Below are 19,775 nucleotides of genomic sequence, written 5' to 3'. Positions count from 1 at the left end.
ACTTTACATGCTTCCTACGGAGTTTGATGGAGTGGCAAACGCTTTGAGGGCGCAGACATCATCTACACTTGTGAGGTTTACACATATGTCCTTGATACTACTTGAGCATAAGGCATCTTTGTGCTTACAGGGAAGGCTTCCATCTCCTTATGGAAGTTCCAGTGAGGCCTTTACTACTTCAAAGAGGGGTGACAGGGAAAAGAAGTCGAAGGCCTAGTGTTATCACTATGATAAGAAGGGTCACTTGCGGAAGGGCTACAAGGAGTTCATAGCCTCACAAAAGAAAAAGGACAAGAAGAGCCAGTAGGATGCAAACTCCTCCAACAAGTCATTCTCTTTCTCAAACTCCAACTTTGATCAGTGCCTCCATAGCCGGTGACTCACATTGTATCAGTACTATCTCATGTCTTGGTATATCGATTCCATTTCCCGAGCATACATCTGAGTTCACATCTGTATTGTGTTATCTCTTTCTTTTCTTTTGTCTTGTGTTCAGCGGTTTATTTCAGCACATGTTTATGCTTCCATTGCTGCACCACTTCTGACATGGTATCAGATTTCAGGATTTGTGTTTCTGCTGTGTTTTCTTGCTGATTTCAGGATTGTTTTCACTCTTACTGATCAGACAGCTGCTGCTCCAACCAAGCGACCTATTTTGCTTGCGTTTTTTGCTAACGTCAGCATCCATACAGCCTACGCATGTGTTTCAGCCTGCGTTTTGGTGCCTCTACATCTCCTCCTAATTGGGCTTACATTATCAGGCCGTTTTTGCTTTTTTTTTTTTTAACTTCTTACAGCAACTTTTGTCTTATTTTGATCAGATTTTGGGTTATACTATATGTGAACTCTTGCTTTTTGCAATTTATGCTCGTGGTTTGGCTATGTTCCCTATCTCCCCAACCCTTCTTTTCTCTACTTCTTTTCTAACTCCTCTCCAGATGGCTCCTCCATGCACATCCACTAATGGCAAGCTCCATGGACCTGATTATTACACATGAAGTGCAATGATGAAGGCTTGGTTTATCCCGAAGCGGGATGCGGACTCCTCCGACGAGTCATCCTCTATCTCAAATTGCGATTCCGATCCTCCAGCCAAGGCGAAGTCCAAGGCAAAGAAGGGATCCTCTTCTTCCGATTGTGGAAAGGGCTTAGTGGCCCCTTCCTCAATTGCTTTCTAGTGGTGGTGATACGGTCATCCCTCACGACTCTCTAGTGCCAGAGAGGGAGTGTAAGAGGGTGGTGAGATAGGGCAACTGCGCCTCATCTATATTTCTATACAGATGTATAGGATCCAGAGAGGGACATCCCTGACGCATCGACCGAAGTCTGGCAAGTACAAATCCTGGAGCTAGGATTGACATCCAGGTTCATGATGGGCTGGTTACTTGACAGAGAGTGGGTGGCTTTCGTCTAGAGCTCACATGAGGAGACACTTTGGCGGTCTGACAGGGAATCCATGGTCATTTATGCATTGTGGCATTGGTGACAGGATGGTCACATGTGCTACTTTAGCAGCATTGTTGATAGACATTGAGAGCTACTATGATCTTCTCTATCTTCCAAAGCTGGTACGATCGACATCGACATCAGATTCTCTCCAAGGCACCTTGGTGGTGGCTTGCGCACTCACTACTTGGGTATCCATGGTTCTACTATGATAGACATTTTTGTGTACTCTGATGCAACATTATCGTTGTATATTGTATTGTATCAAATCACCCATGATCTGAGAGAAGGTGTTAGCAGATTAGTCAGCTCAAGGTTGAGTCTGGACTTGTGGTTCAGCAAGCTGGGCACAGAGCCATTTTAGGCATTTTATCTACCATCGTTTATTGTGGTTTGGCATTATTTGCAGCCAATCAGCCAGCATTTAATATTGGTCGCCCAATCATATTTTAGGCATCTATTTGTCCTATATATTGTCTGGCTCCCTCCTCCACCATCTCATTCATCACTTGACAGTTTCTGGGGAGAGGGAGCAGGTACCAATTTCTCCACAGCCGGTGACTCACATTGTATTTGTATTGTCTCATGTCTTGGTATATGGATTCCATTTCCCGAGCATACATCTGAGTTCTCATTGTATTGTGTTATCTCTTTCTTTTATTTTGTCTTGTGTTCAGTAGTTTATTTTAGCACATGTTTATGCTTCTATTGCTACACCACTTCTAACACAATGTAGTGCAATCGAGGACAATTGCAAGGATTTCAAGGGGGAGGTCTATCACAAGGACATGAAATTTTCGGATGCTTTGCTTTTGCTAGAGACATTTGATTAATTTAATGATCAAATGTGCAATGTTGTGATGCACATGTGATGTGCAAGCAAATATTTCATGGTAACAAGCCAAGGACCCTGAGGAAGTAGTGGATGTCAAAGACAAACATTGTGACAAGTTATACCGGCTAGGTTTTGAGTGACAGTTGGTGTCAGTTTGACCCTAGGACAATTAATTGGCCAAAGTGTTAATGGTGACACTAGGGAGTCGATATCAATTAATTAATTACTGCTTGTCCAAGGGTCAATTAAGGCTGGGGACCACTTGGGGTAGCAAATGGCCTAGCCAATTAAATTGCAGATAGACACATCTAATTTTGGTTGGGTCAAAAGGGCTAAAATTATTTTTCATAATTAATTAATGGCTGAAAATTACTAGAAAATGGAATTAGAAGGGTACCACTTGGCAAAAATGCCCATGCAATGGGGGAGAACGCTATTTGGGGACTGGAGAGGTAAATTCAATTTATTCAAGTTGTGTGAGAGAGAGAGAGAGAGATAAAACAAGCTACTAATTAGAATTCCCTACCATAGAGAACCCCCAGAGGCTGGCGACTACAGCAAGTGACCCATTAGGAGCAAGCGACAACATTTATGGCACCTCCAACAACAAGCAACAGAATTTAATGCAGGGTGATAGTAGTCTAAGGCTCCTCGAGTAACAAGTGACAACATTTTGGGCAATCTCTAACAGGACACCAGCCATTTTCAAGGGTTTTCCATAAAGAAACTCAAGAATTTCTCTCTAAAGCTTTCTCTCACCTTCTCTAGCTTGTGCTCAGCCATTCTCAGCAGACCTCAGCCATCTCAGCCAAATCTGCTGGACAGCAAAGGAATTTCTATTGTAAACCCTAATTGATAACAAAAATTAGGGTTTAGTAGCCACCTTGGGACCCATACCAGCAATTGGGGGCATTGAAGACTGAAATCAGCAGCTAGAATTCAAGGAATTGCCAAAGATTTTAGATGTCCCCCCATCCCATTTGATTTAAGGTAGCTTTTGGCCAATCAAGAATCCAATTTGTACAAGTCTTGCACGTGAAGATCAAGGGGCAAATTGCCCAAAGGCTTGCCGATCATTTATGACAAGACATTTGGATCAAGGGAGGAGATTGAGAAATCTTAGTTGTACTCCATCCAACTGCAATACAAGATAAAGAAATACCACAAGGAGCGCCAGTTTTGGGGTTAACAAGGTGTCCAATGTCCAAGATTGTTATGGTAAAGTGTCTGTTTCAATTTTGTGAATTTACTAATTGTTGTAACTAAGTGCTTAATCAGGATTCCACCACCCTCTTCAAGAAGGAAGGCTGATTTTAGGCTCCTCGCCCGAGCTCACATGAGGGGACATTTTGGCAATCTAGCCAAAGTTGAGGAATCCTTGGTCACGTATGCTCAGTGGCATTGCTAACAAGGTGGTCACGCATGCTAATAGAGATGCATTCTTAACAAACATAGAGAGCTACTATGACTACTTTCTCTTTTCAAGAAATGGTACGATGGACGTTAGATTTTCTCTTGTTAGTGGTTTGATCATCCACTGCTTGGGTATCCATGGTCCATCTTGATGGTCATTGTTGTATGCACTATGATGAGTTTGCATCATTGTATATTGTATTGTACCACATCACCCATGATCTAAGCTGAAGTATTAGCAAATTCTTCGGTTCGTCTATGAGTCTATGTGTGGATCAATGGGCTAGACACATTTCTTTTCATTCCTAGTTAGGGTTGCATTATTCTTGTCTTATTTATTGGCATTTATTGCTAGCCAACCAGTGTGATTACTTTACTATTTTTGGGCCGGCAGACTTTTTCATGGATGTAACCTATGTATAGGTTGGGCTCCCTCCATCATTGTCATTGTCAACATACTAAGACATTTGCATGTCCTATTGAAAAGAGAGAGCCAATGCCAATGCCCACTCAGACGGTAACTCACTGTTATACTATCTCTTGTCTTGGTCTATGGATTACATTTCTTGATCATCCTTCTTCTAAGTTCTTTTGCAGTAATCATCTTTCTTCTTTTCTTTGTAGTCTTTCTCTTGTCTCATGTTGTGCAGTTTGCATTGTTCAATCACTAGTATTTTTCTTCCATCATCATGGAGACTAGAATGAGAAAAACACCTTAAAGTAATACAATGTTGTCAAGGACACCATAGAGCAAACACCAAAGGTAGATAAGGAGGATTCAATCTCAAAGAAGGGCAAACACAAGTTGATAGGTAGACAAGAAGGATTCAATCTCAAAGAAGGACAGGCGCAAGTTGATAGGTAGGCAAAAGACCCCAAAAAGCTATAGAGCTTGGTCCGTAAGCTCATCACCTTTAGAAGATTTGATCCCTTCTCTATCAATCCCGCAACTTTAGGCAAGCACACCAACTTCCATGCAGAAGATATCTAGATGGCAACCTTCACATGTAGTCTAAGAGAGAGTGCGTGTTTTTTGCATGACAAAGGAGAGGAGTTATACATCATGATGAACATCAAGGACAACCTACACACATCTGCTTGGAGAGTGGGTAGGAAGGCTACCCAAGATATACCATAGGGGAGAGCTCGAAAGAGTTGTGAGAATGGGCAATGGAAGAGGAAACACAAACACGAAGAGAGAAGGGAAGAGAAAGACTGAAATGAAAGAAGACAATGGAAGAAGAAAATCTGCATCAAACTCCAAAAGAATGCTGAAGACAAAGAACTAATCAATCCTTGCATGCAGCCCAAGGCATCAATGAGGGCACCGGATTAGACTGATAATGGAAGTCAACACCAGAAAATGGATAAGAGTCCCTATGCATAGGAGTGTGTTGAAACTTGCAAGAATGAATCTGTGAATAATCAGCCAAGTGTGGGAGGAGCTATAAATAGCCAATCCCAATTTTGTAGAGCATTCACCTAAACAACTATCCTACAAAGTTCCCATGCAATCCCACACTGTTCCTCTCACAAACAAAGGAATTTATTGCGACAAGATTGTGAAAACATTGCTTTCTTCACAACGAAGCTACCCAAAAAGTGCAACATGCTTGAGATCTTAGAGGAGCAAAAAGGATCTCAGCCCATAGTGCTGTGATAACCTGTTTTTCAAATATGTATATCAAAAACAACAGCATATCTTGCTGTAAATGGAGTTACAAAGCTGCCCAATGGATTCCTCATGCCAAGAGGAGATCGGCTGCTATTCACACTTCGTGCAAAGTGTAGGTGCATGTTGCTAGTGTAGAAGGATTTTAGGAGATTTCTCTACCTAAATTGTTGGAGCAATGGTGGCAAAGTGGAATCTCTTCATATGAGGGTGAAGGGTTATCACACATTCTTCAAGGTATCCTAATTAGAGATCTTAAGGCTTGTGTTGCTCATCCATCACAAAGATCCAACGGGGTATTTAGCTATCAAATGTACTTGACTATCTTGGAATAAACCACAAGGGCACAATGGGTATGGACCAATCTATTGTTGGTGTCTAGGTGAATTATGCAAATGTGCATCGGCAATTTAGCTCCATCTATGTGTTGTGCTCTGAATTTGACTCAAAGGTTTGAATAAAAGCAACATTGTTAATTCCCAAAGGTCCATTGTTAATAGTTCCGTTGTCAGGATCATCATCACTCTTTGAAGCAAGTGAATCCATATTGGTTGGTTCCAAACCAAAAATTCAACACATTGGAAAGTGAGAAAGAGTGGATCACTACGAGTCTCCATAGGACGTAAAAATTAGGATTAGTCACCAAATGTCAAGCAACAACAACAATAAGGCATGACATGGTCATTGAAAGCCCCTATAAAAGAAGATAATGATGTTGTTTATCAAGCTTATGTATGAAATATCTTAGATATAATATTGGATTTGGCCAAAGAAAAAGCATTTGTTGAGACCTTTAAAGCTTCTATTGATTGGGAGAAGAAGATGAAGAGGATGTAGAGAAAAATTCCTAATGGGACTCCTACCTATCCATGGGCCCAAGATCCCCCTCTACAATAGATTTCTAATCAATGGCATCCAAATTGCTTTTGTGGAGATCCATTTTTCCACGTCATGGTTGGAGGGATGACTCATGGTGGTGCACCTCTCAAGCACACATAGACATGCAAAGCAATTTTGGTGCTAGAGAGTGCTTTTTGATCTTTTTCAAAGTGTCAAATTGACACAATAGTGTTAATTTCTACTGCCCTTTAATTCTTCAAAAGCCCATTTCAACAACCATGACGTTTAAAAACAGAGAGAATTTCACAACATAGATCATTAGGTTTGGCAACAATGGTTGCATAGATGATGCAAAGCCAACCATAACACATAGAATTCCATTCCATGACTTAAGGAACATGGAAACACGTTCCATAAGCATCAGTGTCCTCATTCCAATTTCACAAACATGGATGGTGTAACAAAGCTATTTTCAGTGTAAATGGGTGGAATTATAAATGTAAATCATTTCTTAATCATGTCTTGAAATAGTTATATGTATTGGGCCTATTATGCTCGTTCCTATTTCCAAAAGGAGTCTCACTCTATCTATGCATTCCCTTTCCATGTGACTATGAAGCCAACACTCCAATTAAAGCTCACACTTTCTGGGGTATACAAATCCTAAACACAATGTGTGAAAACTAATCCCATACACAAAATGCAAAAGTCAATGGCTCCCTAGGAAGAAATATGCATGTAAGAATGACCATGTGATAGGATCCAAAATGACCATAAAGGGATTAAGGGCAATGCCAAATGAATCCAACATCCAATCATGCACCTCTCCAAAGAGCCAAAATGGATGCAAGTCAAGGTCGAGTCATTATCTTGAAACCTCAAGTATTATGGCATAGAAGACACACATGCAGCATCAAGATGATTGCATTGGTAGTAAACAATGCAGCCAAGAGACCATCAAACACAGCCATACAGCATCAATTTGGACCAAACTAGGGCACTCATCACGTGCCAATGCTAGGGACCAAAAGTCTCTAATAAAAGTGCACTAGTGGTACAAAATAATAACTTCCTTTGTTTTTTAAGCATGAATATGACAATAAAATATTAAAACAACGAGAAACACAGAGAACATACTAACCTTTGGGTGCATATATACCCACAAGCGAATACCTGGCCATAAAGCCATAGGTTCTATCTTTTCACATATGCAATCATTAAAAGGGAGCCAGCACTGCAGTTCATGGTCAAGAAAAAAAAAAGTAAAAATTGTAAGTTTATCATGCTACTTACTGAATAGATGGTACCATCAAAAAGCAATCTATTCATACCTGTTCGCAGACATAGCCCTTGCTACCCAAGATTCTACATGCAACTTGTCGGGCAGAAAAAAATTGTAGCTTCTCTTCATTATCAGACAGTTGTGTATATGCAGCTCGGTGCTTCCGATCCTCTACAACTTTTGCTCGCCCCTATATGAAATCAGATAAATAATCTCAGCTAGTCAGCGCCTTCGCTTTTGCTAGGTTGAATGGGAACCAAATCCAAGGATAACTTTCCACTACTTGTACTTACAAATCACACTTGATAAAATGCAATCTTCAAGTCCAATTGATAGTCTCCTCACACAAAATTCATATACAAATTGCATATATAAGTTACAAAGTAGTCCAAATTCATACATCACAAGAGTGAGTTAACCTCCATTCCAACTACTAATAGTTTGCTTAGCAATGCTCATGGTGACTCATATAGCCAAAAAATAGCACTAACTGTTGAGATATCGAGCTCCACTCATGATATGCCAGGGCGACCATTGTGCATTTATGTCACCGACTTGTCAGTTGTAGATGCGGTTGGTACACCGTCCATGAATAATAGCTAGATGACAGCTATCCTTATCTACTCTAGTTCGTGGCTCAGTTAGTATGCCACCTTAGTTAGTTGAGTTTGGTTTGAGACCCATATATAGGGTTCTTCTATTTCTATGTACTTGAGTTCTTTTGGCTTACACAACTAAGAAGAGGAAAACTGTTTTCAGCCTCCACCTTTGTGTGTATTCCCCCATTGTGCAAGCAAGAAAGCTACAAGTGAGACTCCTTTCTTCTCTCCCACAATCCTGACATAGTATCAGAGCCTTGTTCATGGTAAGGAGCTCAAGAAAGTAAACCAAGTTCGCGGTGTTCTGGTAAGAGGACCAATGCTGCTTTCATTTTTCCGTTTTGGGAGCAAGTCTCTGCAGGTAGCACAGCCGGAAAGTACAAGAGTACATTGTCTCAAATTGAGACGTCCTTCGCGGTGTAGCAAAAGGGCAGTATATGCTGCGGGGGATGGCTTTAGCCCTTGGTTGCTCTGTTTTTTTTATTTGAGGCCATTTTGGGGCCTGTTTTGGAGGCGGAAGTTTTCTGCACGCATTCAGGAAAAGACCCAGTTTTATGCTATGCGACCACTGTTCTACAGGTCGGTGAAAAGTTACTGTAGAAATTGCATCGTATGCCTGTGCGCAGAGACATTGGGAGTTACAGAATCATCCTTGTTGCCTGTTGATGCAAAATCGTCACTAGGAAGTGACTATGTGGTCAAATACCACTTTCGTCAGTTTTGCAGATTTGCCCTTGTGAGGCTGAAGCTGTGTTCTTTGCAGTGACAGAATTTTTTACAGTGTTCTGTAATGGCGTCTGATTCTCTTTCACAGATTGTCACTGAAAAGCTTGACAAGAACAACTTCCAAGCATGAAAGTTTAGAATGACGAATTTCCTTATGGAAAAAGGATATTGGGAATTCGTTGCAGGAAATGAAGAAGAACCAGTTCTTCCTGATGTTCCCAATCAACAGCAAATGCAGGCATTTAAAGCATGGCATGAGAGAGCCAGGAAAGTTATGTACTGGCTGTCTATCAGCATTTCAGACTCTATGATTGTGCATATTCAAGATGCAAATACGCCAAAGGAGGCATGGGATACTTTGTCAAAAATGTATAGCACAAATACGTAAGCCAGGAAAATGCAACTCAAGCAAGAGTTGCACAATGTGCAAAGAGAAAATATGAGCATCAATAACTACCACATGAAGGTGAAGAAGATTGCAGATGCACTTGCTTCCATCGGGTCGCCAGTGGAAGATGATGATTTAGTTTCTATGGTCTAGGAAAGGATTATGCACAGTTCCGAACATCCATTTCCGTCCGTGAAAGATTTCCTGATTTTGCGGAGTTGATTGCTCTTCTAATTTCTGAGGAGCAGAGAAATGGTGGTGCATCTTTTTCAGGAGGAACTTCAAAAGAAACTGTCTTCTACTCAAATGCTGGAAGAGGTAGAGGCAGAGGTAGAGGAGGCCGATCTGGAGGACGTGGTAGAAATCAGAATATGCAGCAATCTCAAGAAAACCAGTCCTATGGAGGAGGACGTGGTAACTCTAGAGGCAGGGGGAGCCAAAGAGGTCGTGGTGGATGGCAAAGAGGTCAAAATGCAAACAGTAATGTTGAATGCTACTACTGTGATAAAATGGGTCATATGGCTAAAGACTACTATAAAAAGCAGAATGACATCATGAATGGAAAATTGCAACAAGGGAATTATGTATCTTCTAGTAGACAGGGTAATGACAGAAATGAGCATTTGTTTATGGTGCAGCACATGAACAATTCTGTGACAAGTGCAGAAGAAAGCAACGATGTATGGTATGTTGACTCAGGTGCATCAAACCACATGACAGGTCATGCAGAATGGATGGAGGATGTAAGGAAAATGGAAAAACCAGGATTTGTGGAGACTGGTGATGATACTGCACATCCTATTGTGCAAATTGGAAAAATTCCTTTGTCTATGCAAGATGGGAAAAAGAAATACATGTCCGATGTATTTCATGTCCCGAATATCACCAAGAATCTGGTTTCTGTTAGTCAAATGGTTGAGCAAGGCTTGCAGGTCAGATTTAATCCTCATGGATGCTTTGTTGAGGATATGAAAAATAAAGATCGTTTGATAGCAAAAGGAAAGAAGAAGGGCAGAATGTTTACGTTGGATGCAGACATGCCTGAATTGAGTGCAGCAATGTTTGCACATGGGACCGGTGTAGTTGCAGATATTGATATCTGACATAAACGCATTGGTCATGTTAATGTACAGCGACTTAAATCAATGCAGGCCCAAAATATTGTTGCAGGATTGCCTAAATTCAAGGTTGCAGAAATGCATAAGGTATGTGAAGCCTGTCAGTTTGGAAAACAGGCAAGGAAACCATTTCCTAGACATGTTCAAGAGAGTAAGAAGCCATTGGAATTAATCCACTCTGATGTGTGGACTACTAAAGCTGCATCTCTTGGAGGCTGTCATTATTTTGTCACTTTTATTGATGACTATAGCAGAAAAGTTTGGGTGTATTTTATGAAAAAGAAAAGTGAAGTTTTTGGGCATTTCAAAACTCTTAAAGCTATGGTTGAAAAAGAAACAGGCCTGCAAATAAAATGCCTAAGGTCAAATGGAGGGAGAGAGTACCTCTCAAATGAGTTTGCAAGGTTCCTGCAGGAGCATGGCATAAAGCAACAATATTCATGCAGTCATACCCCACAACAAAATGGAATTGCAGAAAGGAAAAACAGGCATATTGGAGAGGTATCTTGTGCCATACTCAATGAAAAAGACCTGCCAGATTTTTATCAGATTTTTATTGGGCTGAGGCAGTTGCTACAGCAGTCTACATAATGAACAGGACTCCCACTGCAGCAATATATAGGATGACTCCAGAGGAGAGGTATACTGGTAGGAAACCAGATATTTCTCATTTGAAAATTTTTTGTTGCATTGCCTAGGTTCATGTGCCAGATGAGTTGAGATCCAAGTTGAATCCAAAAGCTGAGAAGTGCATCTTTATTGGTTACTCTTTGCAGCAGAAATGATATAGATGCTATAACCCTTCTACTCGTAAGTTTACAGTGAGCAGAGATGTTTTTGATGAGATGAGTAGCTGGTATAAACCAGTAAATGTGATTGATAATGTAGATGCACAAAATGGTAATGCTGCACAAAATTCACAACAGCAGTCACAAAATATTAGTGGACCTGGAGCGTCCTCTAGCAGTGGTTCACATTCTTCGCCATGGACAGGTAAATTGAGATCAGGAGAATCTTCTCAAAGCAATGCAGATAGTGGTATGCAGGTATCACGAAAAGGAAAAGAGAAGGTAGATCAGCCCATGTTTGATGTGAATGCAGGTCACTCTTATGTGGATGGTGAATCCAGTGGCTCAGAACAGAGCATTGATGATGAGTTGGGTATTCCTTTTATTGTTACACCTGGAGTAAGGAAGACCAGGGATGTTTTGAGAGCACCCGGGAGTGAACCTACTTTGCGCAAGTCTACCAGAGCTAGGTATCCTGTGGATAGGCTGAAATATGATGGATTTACAGCCATTCACTATGCATATATGGTCAAAGTGATACAGAAACCAGAACCCACTTCTTTTGAGCAAGCCATGGGAAAAGAAAAATGGGAGAAAGCCATGGATGAAGAAATGGATGCCTTGGAAGCAAATGCTACATGGGAATTGGTACCTTTGCCTAAAGATAAGTATGCAATTGGTTGTAAGTGGGTTTATAAGGTGAAACACAATGCAGATGGTTCTGTGAATAGATGCAAGGCAAGATTAGTAGTCAAGGGGTACGCGCAAACATATGGCATTGATTATGAAGAAACATTCAGTCCGGTTGCAAGGATGGCAACCGTAAGAGCAGTCATTGCTATGGCTGCATCAAAGGGATGGTCTTTATATCAGATGGATGTAAAGAATGTCTTCTTGCATGGTGATTTGCAAGAAGAGGTCTATATGGAGCAGCCACCAGGTTATGTGCATGCTGTTCATCCTGAGTTTGTTTGCAGGTTGAAGAAAGCCTTGTATGGCTTGAAGCAAGCACCTAGAGCATGGTCTGACAAGATAGGACAGTATCTTGTCACTATTGGCTTTCAGATTTCCAAGGCAGATTTCTCACTTTATGTGAGAAAAACAGAGAAAGATATTATGCTACTTGTCATTTATATTGATGATTTGATTATGACAGGTGACAGTGATGAAGATAGCCTTCATGTGAAAATGCTATTGAAGCAGAAGTTTGAGATGAAGGATTTGGGAGAGCTGCGTTATTTCTTGGGCATTGAGATGATTAGATCACCAAGTGGGATACAGCTCTTGCAGAGGCAGTATGGATTGGACATGCTGTCCAAATATGGAATGACAAGCTGTAAGCCTATTTCAGTTCCTTTGGAGCAGAATGTGAAGCTGAGCGCAGATGCAGGTGAGCTTCTGGAAAACCCTACTATGTACAGACGCATAGTAGAAAGTTTGATTTATATAACTATTACCAGGCCAGATTTGAGCTATGCTGTTGGATTGGTAAGTCAGTTTATGCAAGCTCCAAGGAAACCGCATTTGGATGCGGCTAGACGCATACTCGGGTATGTGAAGTCCACATTGCAGTATGGGCTACTTTATGAGACTGGGATTCAGATACAGTTGTATGGATACACTGATGCTGATTGGGCTGGTAATATTTCTGATAGACAATCTACCAGTGGATATGTGTTCTCTTTTGGGAGTGCTGCAGTCACTTGGAGCAGCAAGAAACAGCCTATAGTTGCCTTGTCGAGCACAGAGGCTGAGTACAGGGGCGCAGCAATGGCTGCATGTGAGGTAGCTTGGTTGCATAAGCTACTTTATGATATGCATCAGCCTACAGAAGGGCCAGTTGTTATTTATTGTGACAATATGAGTAGTATACACTTGGCAAATAACCCAGTCTATCATGCTAGAACAAAGCACATTGAGGTGCATTATCACTATGTGCGGGAGAGGGTTTTACTAGGTCTTATTGATCTAGTTTATGTCAGCACAGAGGATCAGGTAGCTGACATATTTACGAAGGCATTGGGCGTAGAGAAGCTGCACAAGTTCAGAGACCTACTTGATGTGTAAGAATTGGGATTGAGCTCGAGGGGGAGTGTTGAGATATCGAGCTCCACTCGTGATATGCCAGGGTGACCGTTGTGCATTTATGTCACCGACTTGTCAGTTGCAGATGCGGTTGGTACACCGCCCATGAATAATAGCTAGATGACAGCTATCCTTATCTACTCTAATTCGTGGCTCAGTTAGTATGCCACCTTAGTTAGTTGAGTTTGGTTTGAGACCCATATATAGGGTTCTTCTATTTCTATGTACTTGAGTTCTTTTGGCTTACACAACTAAGAAGAGGAAAACTATTTTCAGCCTCCACCTTTGTGTGTATTCCCCCATTGTGCAAGCAAGAAAGCTACAAGTGAGACTCCTTCCTTCTCTCCCACAATCTTGACACTAACAACCCTTACCAAGCATTGAATGTAGCACTCTTCTATAGTCATATCACTATGACCCTGTCGAGCTAAAAATGCATTAGCTTCACTTAAATAGCCCCAAAACATGCTTAATTAAGAAAGAAACCTTGTTTATTTAAAAGAAATGTGTTCCTAGAGAGTGTTTGTATCCCATAAGCACAAACCCACTTGGGAGGCTCAAACTTTCTATAAATAGGTATGCTGCCCTCCATTCAGCCTTAATCTCGTTTTTGCAGGTTTCAGTGTTTTCTTAATCTCGTTTTTGCAGGTTTCAGTGTTTTCAATTTGCTGTCCACACCTCGTTCGCGAAGGACATCACAGTCCAAGCGGTCCATTGCAGTCTTCACTCATCTGGCACCTGTTTCCAACCCTCCATCATCATTTTGCTACTGTTTCCAGCCAGGCGACTGCTGCTGTCCACCCATCCAACTATCGTATAGCCTCCCACATCAGCATACTACTGTGTTTGCAAGCCCCAGCTGCCGCCTTGCCAGTTTTCTCTCTCCTCTCAGCTGTCACTACTGTTTTCTCTCTCCTCCGTGATGCGTTTTGCAATTTTCTCTCTCCTCCACCCGTTGCCATCATCATCTCAGCCTGCATTTGCAGATTTTCTCTCCTCAATCTGCGTTTACAGCACAGTCTCTCTCTAGACTGCCATCCACATCAAGTCCAGCCACACACAAGCTGTGTTTACTATTGTTTGACACTCCGAGGCTGCCTTGCTGCGATTCGGGATCCATTTGGAGTACAACACACTCTCCAGCTCGTAACCCCTGCCTTGATCCTTGAGATACAAGAGTTCGAGGTTCAATATGCATTCACTGCATAGTGTGTTTGCTACATGAGCATTGTATATTCAGTAGTCATATCACTTCATTCATTCTTTGTATTCATTGTCTCTGAGTTACCCTAACCCAAACTATGTTCTTCTATCTTCACACGGTATCAAAGCCGAGTTCTCTGAGAGAAACCTAGGCCTTGATTTGAAAACTCTACACAAGAATCAAGAATAACAAAAGGGCAAATGACTTCAAACACTACTTCCACACCACTTCTCACATGCGAGCTAAATCCATCAAGGAACGAGTTGGAGTGGGCCTCAGAGCTTGCTTCATAAGCTCCCGACATGGCTAGGACTACCGTGGAGTTCCACGACCTTACGAGATTACTGCAACTAAGTATGATCTCATTTTGATGCATAGGGCCCAACAAAAGATAGAAGGTAAGTCTGACTTTCACCCTTAGATTCGGTGCACCAATCTACTGACCATGCAAGAAGGGCAGAATCTCCACTTAGGACTGGCCATCCGCAAGTGGAAACTGGCATAGAGTGCACTCCATTGCCTTCATACTTATTCTCTCTGGTGCCAAGTATATCTACCATTTCAAATTCTGTTAATAATGATTCCCCTTCTCCTATTGGTATGGATGATTTTCATGATGAAGAACGTATACAAAACAATTTCTGGATTTCCCATGGCAGCTACCTCTTCACTTGGGCACGGCTCCCATTTCTTGGCCAAGCCGTAAGCAAGAGATGGTGGTAGCTTCCACGATCGAGGCTGAGTATAGGGCTCTCTTCGATGGCACCACCGAGGCCATCTACTTGAGGAGCTTACTGGCGGCGCTTCACTTCCCTTGTGACTCTCCCACCGTTGTCTACTGCGACAACCAGAGTGCCATTGCCCTTACGGGCAATCCGATCATCACACCACGGACGCCCCATGTAGAAGTCCACTTATACTTTTCCAAAGAGTAGGTTGAGCTAGGCACTATTCGCCTAGAGTTTGTGCCTTCATCAGATAATTTTGCAGACATTTTGATCAAAGTGATGAACTGGCCAATTCTTTAATACCTTCTACCCAGTATCAGCTTGGGTACACCCTCCCCTACTTCTTTAGATTGACGGAAAGAGGGTGCTTCCCTCTTGCTTTTCTGTCTAGTTTGAGAGGGGAGAACTACTTCTCTTGATAGTAACAGTGATGATGCTTACAGTTTTTAGACATTCATTCATTCATTTATTCTTTTGTATTGTACTTATGGACATTTGTAACTTCATCTGCACTTTCAAGATGACATGATTGTAAAAGGACACGGGCAAATGAATAATTCCCCTGTGAGGATACTATCCAAGTGGTACCATTGCATTGCATTTTGTGTGAGAATGACATCTTACATCTCCCTTTGCATTGCATGGCATTCTGTTCATGTAAACATGCATCTATGCACATTTATCCCTTTTCGGTCTTTTGGAGTAGTCGACTCTTGATCCACCATGTTCGTAGCATTGCACGTAGCAATCTCCAAGGCAGTTCTTCCTAGCTTGCTTGCTTGCTTTACTTGTCTTGCTTGCTTCATATCTTTGCTATATTTGTATCACCCACACCTTAGTCATTTTCTTTCTTCACCAACACCCAGTAATGGTAGGGATAGTATGCTTGTTTTGTGAAGGTCTTGGGTCTCTGACCATCCCTTATCACACTCCATTTTGGAACGCGGATACTCAATAGGACGAAAATTGATTTGAAACCCTCACTTAATGTTAAATCTATCAAAACTACAAAACCCTTCAAAAAAAAAATCCATAGTTGATTCCATCCGTCATTTTAGGACTTGGATGGCCACTCGTCAACCAACATGCACCCTTTGTCCGATGCCCTAGCCTCTCTGGGGTGATCATTTGGGCTCCATTGGTAAGATAACCATCACCTCTGTAGTCTTAGTAGGCCACTGGGCAGCCAACACGCAACCTTTGTCTGATGCTCTAACTGCTTTGGGGTGGGACACCTTGGGAAAAAAGATAAAGAAAAAAATAGCTTGGTTGACCTACTTCTCGTGGCACCATTGTTAAGCCTGAGAGGGGATGTTGAGCTAAAAATGCATTAGCTTCACTTAAACAATCCCAAAACATGCTAAATTAAGGAAGAAACCTTGTTTATTTAAAAGAAATGTGTTCCTAGAGAGTGCCTATATCCCATAAGCATAAACCCACTTGGGAGGGCCCAAACTTTCTATAAATAGGTATATTGCCCTCCATTCAGCCTTAATCTTGTTTTTGCAGGTTTCAGGTATTTTCAGCTTGCTACCTATAACCCATTCTGAAGGACATAGGTGTCCATTGCAAACTTCACTCATCTCGCATCTATTTCCAACCCCCCATCATCATTTTGCCATTGTTTCCAGCTAGGCAACTGTTGCTGTCCACCCATCCAGTTGTCGTACAGCCTACCACGTCAGCATACTGTTGCATTTGTAGGCCCCCAATTGCCACCCTGCTAGTTTTCTCTCCTCTCAACTGTCGCTGCTGATTTCTCTCTCCTCCCTGCTGCATTTTGCAGTTTTCTCTCTCCTCCAACTGTCACCGTCATCTTCTCAGCCTACATTTGCAAATTTTCTCTCTCCTCAACCTGCATTTACAACACTCTCTCTCTAGACTACCGTCTGCATCAGGTCCAACCACACATAGGTTGTGTTTACTATTGTTCGACAATCACAGGCTGCCTTGCTGTGATTCGGTATCCGTTCAGAGTACAACACACTCTCCAACTCATTACCCCTGCCCCGATCCTTGAGATACAGGAGTTCGAGATTCAGTATTCATTCACTGCATAGTATGTTTGTTGCATGAGCATTGTATATTCAGTAGTCATATCACTTCATTCAATCTCTGTGTTCATTGTCTTTGAGTTACCCTAACCCTAATTGTGTTCTATCAGTTTGTGCTCTGTTGTACGGTGTTATTTGTATTTCTTTGTTAGGGTATTTCTTCACAAACCCAAGTGTCAAGGCCTCCAAATAGTTTGCAAATGTTATTTGCATACATAAGATGGATGTGTCTGATCCAGTTGGACACAAGGAAAATACAAAATGGGCAATGGTAGCATGTAGACACGCTTGTGCTCAACTTGTTCAAAAGGGCCTAAACAATTCAACCACCAAACCATTCATCCATAGAGGACATATTGCAATTCAGTAAGTCCAGTCTTACATTATTTTCTCAATAATATCTATCAAATCTCGTCCTAAAAGAAGCAACGGTCTAAAGATAGTAGATTCTTTTTGGCTGTGCAGAGATTTAAGGCATTGCTGCATCAGTGCTTGGTCAAATCTGTCCCCAGTCTTTCAACTGCAAATCAGATGAGTGGAGTCCCATGTGTATCATCATTCTTTTGCCAGAGATAATTGAGTTCCACATGTGAAACCATATTCCAGCCAAGGGGAGCAAAGAATTGCCAGATCTATGCTCTTTAAGCTGGAACCGTAAAGCATGAAAAACACCAATTTGTTATGGTGTTAAATGGGTGTGCATTAATAAATGATGCCTTTCATGAAAAATAGAAAATAATCAAAGTCATGGGAGAGGTAATCCCTCCCAACCAGCTGGCATCCACATACATTTACAGCAATAGCTTACGAGTAGTAAAGGCATTATGACAACAGAAAAACACTTTTGTGCACCAATTGTAGCTGACCAACAATTCAAAGCCTCACTATAACATTAAAATTTCTCCCTTCCAATGTTTTATTAGCACGATCGTATGTGAAGTCCCCACAAGAAATAAAAATAACCATCATTCTAGAACAATTATTGAAGTCTATACATGTGAAAGCATTTGCCATTTGGCAATCAAGGATGGGATCCATAGTGTGCTTTTTGAGCTGAAATTGTCGAGTTATAGGAAAGGCCAATCTATTGAGGTGACAAAAATTGTTGTATAAACATGAGAGAGGTATTCCCCCTTAATTTATGTGGAGAAAGACCAGCTTGCATCCAAATATAAATGTAAGAATAGCTTTTGATGCAACATAATACATCTACTTTTGCTTTGATGCCACAGACCCAAGGATGATGTGCAAAGTCCTCGATAAAAGTTATGATGGAGTGCACATAGCTCCATATGCATACCATGAACAAGTTGTACACACTCCATCCTTGAGAAATGAAGGCATGTGCACCGTAGGGATGGAGGGAGTGAGGACCAATTTGAGCTAGGTTCAAATGATTATTTAGACTCTCTTGAGTTCCCTCTCTTCATGAGGCTGCAGAGATTGCAGCCATGAGGTAGGATAGAGTTTGTACCATGCAGCAAAAGAGAGACAGGTGGTCTGTGGAGCAATACCCATCCAAGAGACTCAAATGCTCCCCATGAGGATTGTCTCATGGAACATTCGAGGCTTTGGTGGATAACTATATTCTACCGAGGACAAAGCCAAGCATTCGAGGTTTTGTTAGATAACTATATTCTACCGAGGACAAAACCTTGTGAGATGAGATCTTAGCTCTTTGTATACCAAATTTGGGTTTTAACCTACTATTTGGTCATGGTCTTACACAACTCGGTACCTGTGTTGTATTTACACAGGATGTAGTGACTATGGAGAATGCTTCTACAAGAGCAGTTCTTTGGACAAGTACACAAGAGGGGTGGGCTTTATATGCTCATAGCCCTTGCCGTGAGGACTTACCACAATCTAGTACTACTTTGGCATGCTCGATATGGGCACCTAAACTTTGATGCTATCAAACAGGCTTCTCGAAAGAAGATGGTGGAGGGACTTCCTGATTTCCCTCCCATTCACACTCTATGCCCTAGTTGTTTGAAGGGCAAGCAGAGCATATATAGCCCCAACCACAAGTTGCCTCTCTGAGGGCTTCTACACCATTTGAGTTGGCCCATACCAACCTATGCAATCCTATGGGCACAGCCTCCCTTGGGAAGGCCGAGTATTTGATATTGATCATTGATGGCTTCAATCGCTATATATGGCCTTATTTTCTGGAATACAAAAGCAAGGTGTACTCCAACTTGAGCAATTGAAAGGTGTTTGCGGAAATGCAAACATCTTTCAAGGTTTAAGGCATACGAGCAAATCATGGCGATGAGTTTTACTCTAACCTCTTTTCTAAGTTTTGCAGGGATAACGGTATCCGGGTGGAGTACTCCCATTCAAACACCCCATTCGAGAATGGTGTGGTGGACTATGCCAATTAGCCCATGATAGAGATGGCGAGCATAGGAGTCTTCGCAGTGGCTATAGTGGTTTACATCTACAACCAATCTCCTACCTTTGCATTACAAGATATGACCCCCTACGAGGCTTTCTTTGAAAAGAAGCCTTTCGTTTCCCATTTTCACATCTTTGGATGCAAAGCTTTGTTAGTGTGGACAAGAAGAAGAAAGTACATAAACTGAGGATCTTTT

General features: G+C 41.7%; 1 protein-coding gene across 4 annotated transcripts in view; it reads right to left on the bottom strand.

Annotated features, from left to right (window-relative positions):
- The window catches only part of LOC148020202 (uncharacterized), a 103,762-nt gene that overhangs the window by 77,237 nt on the left and 6,750 nt on the right, over positions 1-19,775 (bottom strand). For 3 of the 4 annotated variants that reach the window (XM_087700924.1, XM_087700925.1, XM_087700923.1), the window contains exons 2-3: positions 7,538-7,678; positions 7,348-7,440 (exon numbers count right to left, since the gene is read on the bottom strand). The exons of the other annotated variant lie outside the window; for it this stretch is intronic. In XM_087700924.1, the coding sequence (XP_087557050.1) occupies positions 7,348-7,440; positions 7,538-7,678 (234 nt within the window). The remainder of the gene's footprint in view (positions 1-7,347; positions 7,441-7,537; positions 7,679-19,775) is intronic. 4 annotated transcript variants of the gene reach the window in all.

Source organism: Lygodium microphyllum, chromosome 19, assembly GCF_053477565.2.
Source record: "Lygodium microphyllum isolate KBCC chromosome 19, Lygodium_microphyllum_v1.1.10, whole genome shotgun sequence".
NCBI classification, from domain to species: Eukaryota; Viridiplantae; Streptophyta; class Polypodiopsida; order Schizaeales; family Lygodiaceae; genus Lygodium; species Lygodium microphyllum.
This window is presented reverse-complemented; position numbering and strand designations above follow the sequence as displayed.